Source organism: Heliangelus exortis, chromosome 29 (assembly GCF_036169615.1).
Source record: "Heliangelus exortis chromosome 29, bHelExo1.hap1, whole genome shotgun sequence".
NCBI lineage: Eukaryota > Metazoa > Chordata > Aves > Apodiformes > Trochilidae > Heliangelus > Heliangelus exortis.
This window is the reverse complement of record NC_092450.1, coordinates 531,498-546,443: the sequence shown is the minus strand read 5'-3', so window position 1 is coordinate 546,443 and position 14,946 is coordinate 531,498. Positions and strand designations below refer to the sequence as shown.

The following is a 14,946-nucleotide window of genomic DNA, read 5'->3' as shown; positions in this document are numbered from 1 at the left end:
CTGCTGCTCACGTCAGTGATCAGAACGGTCACTCCGCTCATTGGGTTTCTCTTTCACATCATCTACTAACAATTTCTGTGGTGCCATCCCACCTTTTTGCATATCAGGATTTCCAGAAGTAGGAAAAACAGAGATATTTAAAATACCCAGGTCTTTAGGCAAGGACAGCTGAAGAAATTTAATCCACACATTATAAATGTGATGCCACGAGTCTTAAAACTCTGTCTCTCCCGAGCCACTTAATACCCACATTTCCCATAGCCAATAAGTTACTTCTAATCTGTACAGATAAAGAGAGGCAGAGAAACACCAAGTAATAAAAGCTGTCCAAAACACAGAGGTGAACTAAGAAGTCTAAAATATGACAACCAAATTTCAAACCGAACAAGTGAAAGCCTAACTTTAAGAAGACCCAAATTTCAGAACTGTGTGATACCTCTTCCAATCTTAGTGAAGGTATTAAAAGCAAGACTCATCATTCCAGCTGCTGCACAGCTTTTTAAAGATCATCCCGTGTGCATAGCAGATTTGATTATGTTTAAATACTTTAAAACAGAGGTTCTTTTTTTTCCCCCCAAGATTTGAACACATTTACTAAATTGCATGGTTTCACAACAGCAATTTTGTCATATCAGTAATTTAGTAGAAGCCAGTGCATCTCCTTTCACAAACTTAGATTCTAAAATCTCAAATTCATAAATATTTATATTTTAAATAGTTAATTTTATGAATATTGGGTATTCTTAGCATTTTTTTCCTTGTTAGCAGGTTCTAGTTTGATAAGAAAAAAGAAACATTTTTGCATCACAATCTTCTCCACCACTGACCAGACACCCTGTTAGACTACAGTCTTTAAGAATCATTATTTTAAAACCTATTTCCTAAAGCAAAACTGAAAGAAGTTATCGGAAGAGTTGTACACCAGGTTTCACCTGCAGAAGTTAAATAATATCTTGGCTACTAATTATTCAGTCTGATTGTTTTTTTAAGTTAACATTCACCAGTACAGCTTTACAACATTCTCATGCTGCCTGTCATGGTAACGGTCGAATTAGAACTTGAGACCTCTTAAAGCAAATTCAACTTCTCCCCAAGATACAGCTTTAAATACAAATATTAATAGTTCAAACTTTACAAATAATTAAAAAGAATCAGCGCGTTGCCTCTCTGCGCAGAGGGTGCAGAGCAAAGGGGCTCTGTTATTGTTTGCTGCCTTCAGCCCTCTGTCCCGGGGCCCTGCAGGTGTTCCCAGAGGATTTTTCCTCGGGTGTCTCCCGTTCCCCTCTCCCAGCTGGAGCTTTGGGCAGGCTCAGCTGCAGCGCACACCACAGAGCCGTCCGCGTCCTGCGCGTGGCTGCGCTCAGCTCGCGGATCGACAGGGCCAGAGCAAAGACATCTGCAGGGAGGAGAGGGGGCTGAGGCCTCAACCAGCACCGTGCTCAATGCCTCCCCTTGGCTCTGTCTCTTTACAGGGCTGTAAAAGTTGACTCTAAGCCAGCAGAGATTTTCAGGCCCTCACACACAAGCCTGGATGGATTTTAGGCACTTTTTGCTCACAGCTGGTGAGCTCTGGTTCCACAGACAGCATCTCAGCCCTTCCTGTGAGCTCCCTGCTCAGTGTCCCCACCAGCCCCGCTGGGCCCAGATGCTCTGCCTGCTTACTGAGAGAGGTGAAGGAATGGCTCATTTATGGCTTTTTATTGAAGCACACAGATCATCCACCACTTTAAAATAAAGATTAATGTGGTGCAGTGGTCCATGGATTCAACAGCAGAGATAATGCTTAGGTTTTATTTCCAGCCTGTGTGTGAGGAAACAAATCTGACACCCTCTTTCCAGGTGACCCTGGGCACCTGGGGCTGCACTTTGGGATGAAGTCTGCTCTTCCCAGTCCTCATGCTGAGTCAGCACAACTGCAGCTTTATTTTACTGCAAAAATCTGGCACCTACCTTCAACCCTGGATGCTCAGCTCCTGGATGCTCAGCATTCCCCTCTTGCTGGTCCCTGGGGCAGAGTCAAAGGCCAACCCTCACCCCTCACCACCCCTTTCACCAGCTTGTCTGGCTCTGCTCCCCAGGGTTTCTCTGCAACCTGTCCTGAGATCCCCTCCCTCCTCCACAGAGCCCCCACCACCCCTCTGCTGTCACCACTCCTACATGGTTGGAGGGAGTGGGACAGAAAATAGATTTAGGTAACTGAAAAATCACCATGAGAATGCACTTGTCCAACACAAGTGCCACCCAAAAAATATTAGGTGGTGGTGTTTGGAAGGGTAACTCCAGAGAAAGAAATGAAAGAATACAGCGGGGAGACATGATTATCAGCTCTTGTACTTTCAAAATTCCAATTTTCACACCAAACTTTGTGGGATAAAGAGATCATAGGAATGGTGTCACCTGAACTGCCTAGGAGAAGCTAAGGAACAAGGGACACACATTTCAAAGCTGTGAGAGATGGTTGGCACCTGGGTCACTACCAGAGGACAAGGGAAAGTCCCACAGTAATAAGGAAGAATTGTTTTAAAGGCTCTGCCTGAATGCAGCATCTGAGAGCTGCAGACATTAAAAAGGTCTTTTCTCTCCTCAGGAGATGATCTGTAACATCTATACCCTTCTGAAAGGTCTTGAGCACTAAATCCAGGGAACCACACAGCAGGGGTATGGTCAGACAGCTCTGTGAAGCCTGACTCTTGTTCTGGGTGACAGCTGTCACTCCATAAAATCCTTTTTCTGATCACTGAGCTTTCTTTTTTTTCTTTTTCACTGCCCTTCATTACGTGATGGAAGTAATTTATAAACAAATGTCAGATACTTCACACAGTTCCCCAGCTTCAGTGTGGAACAACAGCAGAATTTTTCAGCCCCATGTTGTGTGTGAACACAACCTGTGTGGGGCAGCTCAGATCCAGCTGCTTCCCACCGAAGTAAATCTGTGTTGCAACTACAGCAGGGGAGCTGGGAGAGGGGGAGACCACAGCTCGTTCCTCGAACAGGGGACACAACAGACACAACAGACTGGCCCTGCCCGATAACTGATACTTAATATCAGCTGGGATGGAATGGAGAGGGGCTGTGGAAACAAGGTGTGGAAGAGGAAGAGCTCTTCTCATCAAAACAGAACTATTAACAACAAAGCTCTGTTTGAGAGCTTCTGCAAGGCCCTCTCAGCCATGCAAATGCAGTGATTCTGTTCAGTAATCTGTTTGACAAACCCTCCCCAGGAGACACAACAGGCTAACACATCCCGGAGACAGCCAGTGGGGAGGATCAGAGGTACCTCAAGGGGCAGCTCTTCTAGTTAAACAATCAGATCCTGTCCTGAAAAGTTCTCTTTTCCCTCTTCTCTTCTCCAAGCAGCAGGACCAGGGAGCAGATCCTGAGGTCCTACAGCTCTTTCCCAAACCACTTGTTTTCAGACAGCTCACTGTTATGGTTCAGGAGCAGCACCAGGTAATGCCAGTACCAATCAGGTGCCTTTAACACCCCAAAAAGACCCTTTCATCTTAACAAGTGACATCACCTTCAATTACAGTAAAGAGAAACAAGAATGAGGGTCAAAAGAAAGTTTGCTGTAGTGTATCTTTGGAAGCAAACTTGGGAATTACAGAATTGCATGACAAAAGTGCCCAAAGAGGTAAAATAACCCATCTACTTCAGCTGTGGAAGGAGAGGCAGGAAGTGAACAGAGGACTCAGGAGCACTTCCAACACCAAGCAGTAGGTTGTAGTCACCAGTAGCAGGAATTTATTCTACCTGACATCTGAGAGGAGGGAATGTGTCATTCTGCCTCTGCTCTAGTGAAGAGTGAAGCTGAATATTCTGCATATTTTGGGTACTATGAAGAATAAAACCATTCTAATATAGCTTTGTGTGCCTGTCCAGATACTGATTAGTGCTAATGTCAGCCTGTGACAGAACATGCTTGAAGGGGAAATCCACTCATAACTCAAGGTCATCTTGGGCTCTGTCAGACTGACCATGGAGATACCAAGAAGTTCTTTGTGGAACAGAGAGGGAGAGGTGGGATGGGATCAGGAACATGAGGGACAGAGGAAGGAAAGAGGCAACAGCTTAATGTCATCTCCCATCCCAAACCACGTTACAAAAAACCTGAAAAAACAACAACAACCCACTATCTTCTCATTACTTGCTTGCTTATTAATTGAATAAAGCCAATCCAAATGGATTTAACCCCACTGATCTCTAAAACCCAGTTTTAATGTCCTCTCCAAACTCTCATCCAAACCCCACAGTCTGCCTTTCTCTAGACACTGAAAAATCTAGTGTCTCTAGACACTAAAACTTCAATACAACCCCCCCACACTTTTTTTTAAATACAGATTTGCAATATGTGTAGAATTTTTCAGCTACCTTATAAAAGTATGTAAGTATAATTATACCTCTGTCATCCTGGCATCTGGGAGCTCCTTGCCTCTGTCGATTTGAAGCATTTACAATTTCATCTTTCCTACGGGAGTGCACCACATGAATCACCTCCAGGTGTTTATCCAGAGCAGCAGCAATGTTGGCGTGCAGGGGAGAGCTGCGCAGACGCTCCATTTTTCCAAGTAAAGTCACAACCTGATGAACATTTCACACATTATGGGAGCTCACACTCACAAGAAAATGAACTAGATTAGGAAGAACAGGTTAACAATAACCATGATTTTCTTTTGAGAACAGCTCATAAAATTACCACTGAGTTTTAGATTCTGATCTAGGAATTCCTCTCCTCCCCACCAAAGCTGTAGAACCCCTGGGTGTGCACAGCACAACAAAGCTGAAATACCCAATATCAGGACTCAGCTTTCTAGATAATATTGGCCACCTGCACCTTGGGGACACCCAGGTACCAGGAGGTGGTCCCATGACTGTGTGCATTCCTGTGAGCCCTGTGCTTCCCCCTTCCCTCTGCCACAACTGTCCAGGTGAAAGCCAATTCCCCTGGAGCAGCCAGTTTGGACCCTGGGGATCTCCTCCTGCTGTGCCAGCCCAAAGCAAAGGCAGTGTGGGAGAGCAGCAGCCCAGTCTTGATTGGCCAAAGCTGCTGTGGAACCACAGAGGATACTGAGCACAACCACTCAAAAATCATTCAGTTTTGATTAGTTCATTGAGAATCTGCATCTTTGTTTATCTTACAACAGTGTCATTACTGTGAATTCTCCCCTTGGTGAGTGATTCCCCAAGCCTGGTTCACAGAGCTCTCCAGAACCTGGCTACTGGTTATAAAGAAATAACATTCAAAATGCCAAAATGTTCATGTTTGTTGGGCAAAGACTCCACATGAGGAGCTCCTGACAAGACTGATGGTTGATGGTCATCCATAGCTTACCAAGAAGAAACAAAAGGTCTGGGGGCACAGCACACAGTGACTTCCTGGTACTTCCTTGGAACAAAGTGATTTTTGTTCTCCTACTATGAAGTGGTTTTAGCAGCTGATGACACAGTGAGGGAGCTGTGGTCCCCCCTCCATCAGCTATGTTTTGCTCTGGAACTGAGACCTATTCCAAGTGGAAGTCTCAAATGAGGAAACCAAAGTGACCACCAAGAGGATTTAACTGGATGCTCCACACCACTAAGACCATCCCAGATCCAGACAGCTCCACTTCTAATTGAACTCTTGCACCAGAATTTCCATTTGGCCATCACTAGGATGTTAGAATCCAGGTCTAACAGCCCCACTGTGCTTCTGAGCATCCTTAAACCTACTTTTCAGTTGCTACCTAATAAGTGTTTGAGGTGATGTGCCCTGATGGTCTCTCAAATGGCCAGAGAAAATTAAATCCTGTTTTTTGGACCTGCCTGAAGTGGGAACCTCCCAAAACTGCTCTTTTGGAGTCCACAGGACAATAGTTTGAAAAGTGTGCACTAACCCCACCAACACACCTCCCAGCTGTAAGAACAAGCCAGGCAGCTGCTCAGGGCAGGCTGCAGGAGGCAGGAAAGGTGCTCAGTGTCCTGGCTGAGCTCAGCACCTCCCGCAGCAGCAGCTGCTGCCCTCAGTCCCCTCCCCGTGCCCCCCAGTGCTCGGCTGCCCTAGGGTCACTCTTGGCTCACATTCCTGCTTCTCCAGGGCTCCCCGGCAGGATCTTGCTGGCTCAGAGCATGGTACTGCCCCCAGGCACCAGCAGTGGCCACCGGTGGCTCAAAAGGCACCAGCCATGCTTGCCCTACACCTTGTGGCTGTTTGAGTTAAGCAGCAAACTAATAATGTAGAAATTCAGGCTGAAGTTGCATCAAATCTCCATTCTGCATGAAAGAAATAAAAGACTCTCAAGCAAATACATACTAAAGTCTGACAAACCCTTAAGTTGCTTTTTTTCCTCCCCAAATACCTTCTCTAACACACAGTCTGCAAATCTGTACTGAGCCTTTCACAGCTCTGCACTGGGGAGGTGTGGGAGCTGTGCAGAGCTGGACTGTGGGCATCCTGCACAGCCTCAGCAGGGACTGCTCAAAGAGCCTCCTGCTCGGTGTTCAACAACAAAGCTATTCCAGGAAAAGCTGCTCTGATCATTTCACAGATCTCACATTGTACTCTAAGTTCTCTGCAAGAAATTCAAAAGAATTTTTTTTTTTAAGCCCCACAACTCACTCTGGCTTGTTCACGTAGCTGATCCACAATTAAACGATCAACTCTTGATGGGTTTGATGTCAGCCTTGGAATTGGAGTGTTGTTAGCACTGGAAACCTTTTTCCCTTGGAAATTCTTAGCAAGAGCTGATTCAGTCTGTGGGAAAACAAAAGAATAACTCCCTAAGAATGTAAGCTGCAAAGTGTGCTTTGTGACAGAAACAAGAAGAGCTATCAGATATACTTTTTTTCCCCTTCCCCTTAGGATTTTGGTTTTTTTGTTTTTTTTAAAGCAGATAATGAGGATTCAGGCATTTGGGATTTAATCCTTTGGTTAGACAATCACCTGTTTTAGGTGAAAACCCACTGCAGTGAAAGCAGTTTAACTACAGTAATTATGCCAACACAATGTGTTTCAGAAGTGCTATGTCCCCTACACTCTGACTGCAGCCTGTACTGATTTTGCCTGTAAATAAAGTGGAGGCGAGTTAGAATTACAAGGCAAAAAATAATCAACCAACAGGTGTGGACCTCATCCACAAAATTAAATTGGTAAAGTCTGCAATTAACCTAAATAGCTCACAGATTTGTCAAACCACAGAAAGCTGTTTTGGTAAAGTGAACCCCATTTCACTTAGCCATCAAATTTCAATTACTTTGAAACCTGACTGCAAGGTTTCAAATTTCAGTCCCCCTCAGCCGATTGCTTTGTCACTCCGCAACACCAGTAAAAATTTAGAGCTTGCTAAATTTGTTTTTAAATTGCATTTCTTAGGTTGCCTTGTGGTGGTCACTTTTGACACCCCTCCTCTCCACCCTCCCCCCCAAGTCAAGTTTCCCCCTCAGGAAGTCGCAGCTCCAGAGTGTTTTTAAATATCAATAGCAGCTGAACTGGGGAAGTTAAAGCAGCTTTTCCATCCAACAAGGGCAGACACCTTTCAGCTCAAGGGTTTTAGTATTACCCTTTCTTCGGCCTGCATTTCTGTGGGGAAAAAGAGCCTCTTTGGCTTAAAACTTCGGGTAAACAAGAGGTGAGAAGAACTCGTTGAAAGAACTAAAAGGTTAGGGCCTAAGCATTTTCATTAATTCTGGAAAAGATCAATGTTTAGTCTCAAATCGACATGTAATTAATGGATTTGCTTTCTAAGTTTCCAGATGCGTTGTATTTGTTGTGTTTAACAAAACAAGTGGAACAGGGCGTTGTGAGCCCTGCAGCACCTCAGCCTCTACACTGTGACTGGCACCCAATTCCTGCCTGAAGTGCAGCATTCCACACAACACTGATACTCCCAACCAAGCTACAAACCTTCAGAACTTCTGTTTGCAGTCCCAAATGTTCAGGGAAGTAAAACTCTTCTTAACTTTCAAGTCCCACTAAGCATTTCTGCTCATAACAGTGAGAATTACCCATGACTGGTCTGAACAGGATGAGATCTGCATCAAACCTGGGATATGGCATATTAGTTTAATTTTTTTACCTTCTTTCTTTCTTTCTCCAAAGCTCTCCACTGCTCATAACATTCTTCTAGTCTAACATGAAGCTCACTGGAAGGCCCATTACGGGTTTTAACTTGCCTTTGAAATCCAAATGCTGGTGCAACACCAGGAAAAGAAGTGTCACCATACACCTTATCGTTAAAATAAGGGTAGAAACGTTTTAAGTCATCGTGGGAGAACAAGTCAGGAGACTCCACCAGAGGGACAACGGAACGGCCAAAGAGCTGAGCTGACCTCCAGGGGAAGGCGTTGGGCCCAAGCTGCGGATTCCGCCTGAAGTCCCCCAGCACGGAGCTGCTGGACAGCCCTGGAGCTGGCAGGCAAGTGACAGGATTGATGGTGTTACTGTCCCCACTCCCCTGACGGAGACTGAACTGACCCTGAGCCTCCACGAGGTCATGGTACATGTTCTGCAGAAACCCCTCAGTGTGTTTGTGTCCTTCGGGGTCGTAGCGCTCGCCGGGCGGCTTCAGGTGGAAGCGGTGTTTGCTCATGGCTTCCATCACCTCCAGCTGCTGAGCCAGGTAACTCTCACTGAACCCATTTGGCTGTTTCAGTTTCTTTTCACTCAAATACTCGATGAGATTCTCCTCTCCACTCCTCACCGGGGCTTCCACACAGGCTGCAGAGCGAGCTCGTTCTGTGTTATAGCCCAAATCAAGGCTGGAAAAAAAGGAAGGGTTGTCTGGGCAGTACTTGTGAAATAAATTACCACCGAGGGAGAAGTTTGAAGATGGTAACTGCAAAAAATCATTAGGGTGACTGGAGCTTTTTGGAAAAGCTGGAAGATGATTATTGAGTTTCAACAAAGGATTTGGATTCTGAACTGGGACAGAAGCAGCAGCTTTGGTCTGAATGTTCACCCACGCTGGCTTCCCAGGAGCAGCTGCTGAGGGGCTGGCAGAGTTTGGTAACAGTGGGAGGGATTTACAGTATTCAGAATTCTGAAGATCGGGCTTGGAGAACTGCTGCTTTTCCACACCATTTGCACAGTCACTATTTCCTGAACAAGCTGCAAAAGATTTTAATCCATATTCAAATTTTTGCCCAAAATCGGTGCAGAACGAAGCTTCATTTGCAAACTGTTTTTCTGATAGAAGGCCTACAGCTTTGGGAAGTGTAAAGTTTGGCTGATCTGAAACTGCATCTTCTATTTTTTTCTGAGTTCCTGATTTAACCTGAAATAATTTAGTGTAGGGCTCTGTGTCCAGAGATGCTGCCTCAATGCTTCCATTGACTAACCTTTTGTTTTCCTGGAGGCTGCAGTTGGTGCTCTTGTTAGGCTTTGCTTTACTAGCGTGAGAATATTCAGTGTATCTCCCACAATCTGTGTTTTCATTATATCTGTGAAACTGTGGGAGAAACATTTCTGCCCGTTTCTGGTGAGACTGGGCCTCGGGTCCCTTGGGACACCCCTTCTCTCTCCCATAAGGATAAGCATCAGCTCCTGAGTCTTTGATCACCTCTGAGAACCCCACTGGGGCTGTAAAGGTGGTTTTCATGTATGGATAATTCTGATATATGGGTGTTGTCTTAATATTCTCATTACTCTGCACGCTGCAACAGCTGACACGATCATTCCTAAGAGGGTACAAACACTGCTCTTCAAGGTCTAGACCAGGAAACCCACGATAACACTCCTCCACCTTCTGCTGGGATGGCAGATTACCACTTGGCAGATACTGTTTTTCAGCAGCAGATACAGATTCACTACTATAAAAACCCTGTGGTGAAACAGCTCCAACAACTGATCTTTTAGTTTCTGTCAACAGGTCATGGTGGTCTACGAGTCTGGGTGCATTCATGGGCCACACTGACTTCAAGGTGGGAGGGCAGCTCCTTGAAAGAGAAGAAATGCACAGTTAGAATCTGACCTGAGGGCTCCTCTTCCAGCCCCAAATGCAGAGACAGGTTTGAAACCCCAATGGATTCAAGGATGTCTCAAACTTCTCTCCACTGCTGCCATCTTTGCAGTTTCCCCTGGCTCAATGAGAAGCTGACTCTGAGGGTGTGGAGCTGCAGGTGATGTGAAGAGGCCACTTGTGGGCAGCCCTGTCAGGAGATTGCCCAAAACCACTAAAATACTCCTGGTTAAGCAGCAAGTTAAAATAACCACACTTCCCAAGCTACCCACATCCTTTCAAAGCCACATCCTAGCATTCCAGACAATGTTCCTCTCTCTCATCTTGCTTATTGCTTCAGACTCTCCTGTGTTTTATGCTGGCTTACACTGCTTCCTGCAGGTAAATCAAGAGTAAGCATCTCAGCACATTTCCTTTCCTTCTGCTAATTACCATGAATTAACACAGGACAATCAATCGCTGAGTGTCAAGGAAAGCTGTAAACAGACTAAGTAACAAGTCATTACAGCCACAGCCAAATTTGGCAGCCCTGAAGAGAGAAATCTGACCTGAACTGTCTGAAGCAAAGGAATTCCTAAGATATCTCTGGATCAAGACTCTCCATTAATGTTTCCCTCTCTCAGCACACAGCCAGAAATCGTTGCAATGTTGAGAAAAGACAGAAAGGAAAAGCAGGGTCTTACTTGAGAACCACAAGAACTGGGTTCCCTTTCTAATCCCTCAGACCCTCAGGTCTGACCATGAGCTCCCTGGGGACACTGGAATCCAGTCCCTCTATCTCACATTGTTATGACCATCTGATGGCTTCTTCTGGTGCTACAACAGGGGCTTCATAAACCTGACTCTGAGAGATGCAAATATTGCTTAGCTAACATCAAGAAATAGTCATTTTTACACAGAATCCTTCCCTCCTGACAGGTCAGGAAAGTGTGAAAGCAACGTTCTGTGGTTTGGGTATTTTTTCTGTGAACTGAAATTAATTAAGAGAGAAACTCAAGGACTGAATTAAATCTTTCTCTAAAAAAAAATAAAATAAAATAAACAGGCCAAGGTATGTATTCAAGGAGACTTATTTGAATACAGGAACTTGTTAGGGACTCATTTTAAAAATGCCAATTAAAAAGCTCTGTTAACACCAGAAAGGTAGAACCTAGCATATAGTTTGAGTACCCAGAGAAAATCACAAGCAAAATGTTAGAAGATTAGGGGGAAGGAAGGGAAACTAAAGCACGTGAGGACCTGCCAGCAGCAGACACAAAGATGTCTAACAGAACAGCAAGGAGAGTTTTTGTCAGGGGATGTCACTCACCCCTCAGCACAATATGGCTGTGATTTATCTTGTTCTTCCAAGATGTTAGACACGAGTCCATATAAATCTGTTTCACTGCCATAATCATTCCTTTCAGGTTGAATCCTGAAAACAAGCATATTAATTAAAACTTTTACTCCCTTCAAAATCATTCCTACCCTAAGCCAAACACATCATCCATCTGCTCCTTCAGGAGAGGCATTCCCTCTCTGCCAAGACTGACTACCTGGACTTGACGTTGATCTGGGGCACAGGAGGCTGCTTAGCATCATCTCCACAGGTAGACCACGGGGTGTAGAGAAGGGAAGAGTCCACAGATGCAGAGTACTCTGATGCTGAAAGAGCAGAGCTGTAGCTCTGAGGGAGCTCTACATTTTCTTCATTCTGCGTTTCATGTACAACACAAGTATTAAACACATCACCTTGTCATTTCACCATGTCGTTTCATCATTCTAAGCAGCTGTAACAGAGTTCACCCCTGGAGGAACCAGAGCACAAGAAACATACAAGCCATGTCCTCTGGGGGGCTGCTCCAGGTCACCTCTGCTGGGATCAGTGCCCAGCACATGGACACAAAGCAGTGAAAACTTGGGGCCACCACAGCTGCCCCGGTTTCTGACAAATTATCACTTTTCAGAGAAAAGGAGCACTTGCTTGTTTGCTTTAAACACAGCAAGTTTTCTCAGCTCTTTGAAAAATTAGTTTTTTCACAGGTTTAAATGCTGAAGTTACAAAATATGCTCCTTTACAGAGCAAAGCAGTCTAGCAGCTACAGAGTGCCACACAAGGGCAGGGTTTATTCCCCACAAGGCTTTCTGCACAGACAGGTGGCTCCACTTCACCTCTGGGTTCCCCACCTCTGTAAAATACTTTTGTAAGCAAAACAGTTGCCAGCCCAGTTTCTGCCCAGTCACTGGAAGAACAAAGTCTTGGGTAGAGCAAGTAACAGGTCTGTTCCTGGAGCTGTTGGGAAGGAGTCTGCATTTGAGTCTTTTAGCTTGGTGTAAAGTTCATGGCCAAATGAAAAGTCTGATGTACTTGACAAGTCTGAGCAGCAGCACTGCCAGGTTGGTTCATGGGAATGTTTGGACTCCACATCTGCAGTGTGCCACAGAAGTATTTGTTGCAGTACCCAAGTTTCTCCTCCTTACCCACCTCCCAGCTTTCCTAAGTCATTTCTCCTCACTTTTTTGCCTCTGTACACAGAACAAAGACCACAGTAAAACACTGTTCTACTAATCACCACACACTGCTGTAGCTGTGATTGTATCAAAAAGTCACTGTCCTGAGGAACATTATGACAATAAAGACCCATTATGACCAAATCAAACCCTGTGATTTATGTTCACCAGCATAAGCAACTGCATTACAAATATTTCTGACCATTTTGTTTACAGGCAACCCCCACTCCTACATCAGATGTAAAAGACTCATTTGTAATCAACTTCACCTGTGATTTGTAGCAGCCATAGAGTGAGCCAGAGCCTGTCACCACATTACTGAAGGCATCAGTCAGCCTCCCACCAGCTTCTGCACTGTTCCAGCAGCAGCTGCCACCTCTGAATGCAACCTTGGGCTGCACAGGACAGGGGGAAAATTATATATAATACATATAATTATATATAATATATATAAAATTATGTCTGGAAGGACAGATTATACATTCATCTGAGAACTGTAGATCTTATATCAACACTAACTTCTTAAACACTTTAATTTACCTGTGGACTCTGCACCATCTGAGCTTTCATGCAGTTAGATCTAAATACTGACATTAGAACACTTTCATATTTGCCTTTAGGGACAAGCTTAACCCAACAAGACAAAGAGGTACAGATGAGGAGGGGCCCTGCATTCTCTTCAGTTCCATCAGCTGAGTTTATGAACATCTGAACCACCAGAGGAACATCAACCACAGGAGTGGGAAAACCATCATCCTTTTCAACAGCAGCAGAGGAGTCACTCAGCCTCCTGCACATCACTCCACACCTCTCACCCTTTCAGTTTACATTACACCAACACCTATGTGTGAAATTTCAGAAGCTCCACACAGACACTGGGAGCTAGGGTGAAAACCTGTCTCATTCTGTAACTATGAGAGGAACAACTTCCACCTAAGAAACAGCCCTCTGCCCATCACCAACCTGGACATGCTCAGGCAGAGCTGGCCAGTGGGAGCAAGGAATGAAAACAAAACAAGAAGTTAGGTGCCTTTTCATTCCTCCTTCAGGTGAGGTACACAAAGAGAATTTAAAGTTAAAATACAACTGACTAGCAAAAACTCCTCAACATTATCTCACAGTAAAAATGTTATTTACATAATATTTAAAATATTACCATAGCAGCTCACTTGACATGCTTACTGAATTTAGAAAAAGTTGAAGTTTGACAAGACCAGCGTTCTGAGAGCATTCTGTATAAGCACTTTCTCCATAAAGATGCTTTTCTATAGCTGCCTCAGGCTGAGAACAGACTCTACATCTAAGGTACATGGTCTACAGCACGATCTTCCTCCCAGTTTACACCGATGCATCAGAGAGTTTTTTTCAGACCCGTTTTACAGATCTGTGGCCACGGTGAGTGTGGAGCACAGCGGTGCTGCTGACAGCGAGCCTGCCTTCAGTCAGTCAGCACACCCAACCTCTGCCTGAGCTGTGATCTCAGAGAATGAGGAAATGGATAGGTAGGGGAACTGTTTGTGACACCCCCTGCACCCGCCAAACCACCCACGCTCGTTTTTCACGCAAACAGAATTTTTTCAAGACACAGAAATGGGTTTTCCTGACACTTCTGAGCTCAGTTTTACAGCACCCATTACCACAGGACGGGCCCAGGCTTGGACAACCTCGGCCCGCCCCATTCAGCAGGACACCGAGGCACTGAGGAAAAACACGGTGGTGGCATCACACACCGCGGGGGAAGGGTGGAAACCCCTCAGCCCCGGTTCGGTAACCGGCGCTCAGGTGAAGCCCGAGCCCCGGGACAGCTCCGGCTGGGCTGCCCGCGGGGTCTCTGACTGGAAAAGTTGCCCTGCCCTGCCCAGTCCCGTCCCGTCCCGTCCCTCACCTCCATGGATGACCCCGCGATGGCGGCGGTGACAGCGGCTACCGGCGGCGCGCGCTGCCGCCTGCCCCGCGCGCGGCCATGGCGGGAGGGCTGAGGCGACGCGCAGCCGTTGGCCTCGCGCTGCGCCAACCGCCGCCCCGCCCAGCGCGCGCCAGGGCCGCCTGACCAATGAGGAGCCGAGAGGCTGCCTCGTGCCTCCCCCCGCCGCGTGACCCACTACCTTCCCCACGCGGTGCTGAGGCACAGAGCTCAGCATGGCAACAGAGCTCGAGTTCTATTGGCCCTGACCGCCAAGGCCTGGCCAATGAAAAAAACAGCCTGCGCACCGGCCCGCCAATGAGAGGCCGCGGAGGCGTCGCTCACCCGGAGACGGTGCTGGGGCCGTTGGAGCGGTCCGGGGCCGAGCGGGCGGCACCGAGCGGTCCCTGCGCTGGCACCGCCCCTGAGAGCCGCGGGGCTGGCACCGACCTGGCTGCTCTGTCGGGACAGTGCCCGCGCAGCCGCGGGCGCTGTAACCCCCTCAGCCCCTCTAAAACCCCTCAGGCTGTGTCACCCCCCTCAAGCGCTGTCACCCTTCAGGCTGTGTCACCCGGTCAAGCCCCGTCACCCCTCTAGCCCTGTCACCCCCCCGGCCCTGTC

At 46.4% G+C, this 14,946-nt stretch overlaps 1 protein-coding gene across 1 annotated transcript; it reads right to left on the bottom strand.

Moving 5' to 3' along the window:
- Positions 1-1,199: 1,199 nt before the first annotated feature.
- Positions 1,200-14,398, bottom strand: MEIOC (meiosis specific with coiled-coil domain). Its single transcript, XM_071728248.1, has 9 exons — positions 14,308-14,398; positions 12,692-12,817; positions 12,280-12,339; positions 11,468-11,625; positions 11,242-11,346; positions 8,052-9,909; positions 6,596-6,730; positions 4,401-4,581; positions 1,200-1,396 (listed from the first exon to the last, which is right to left on the bottom strand). The coding sequence occupies exons 1-9, from the start codon at positions 14,311-14,313 to the stop codon at positions 1,200-1,202; spliced, it is 2,826 nt and encodes a 941-aa protein (XP_071584349.1). The 5' UTR covers positions 14,314-14,398.
- Positions 14,399-14,946: the final 548 nt, after the last annotated feature.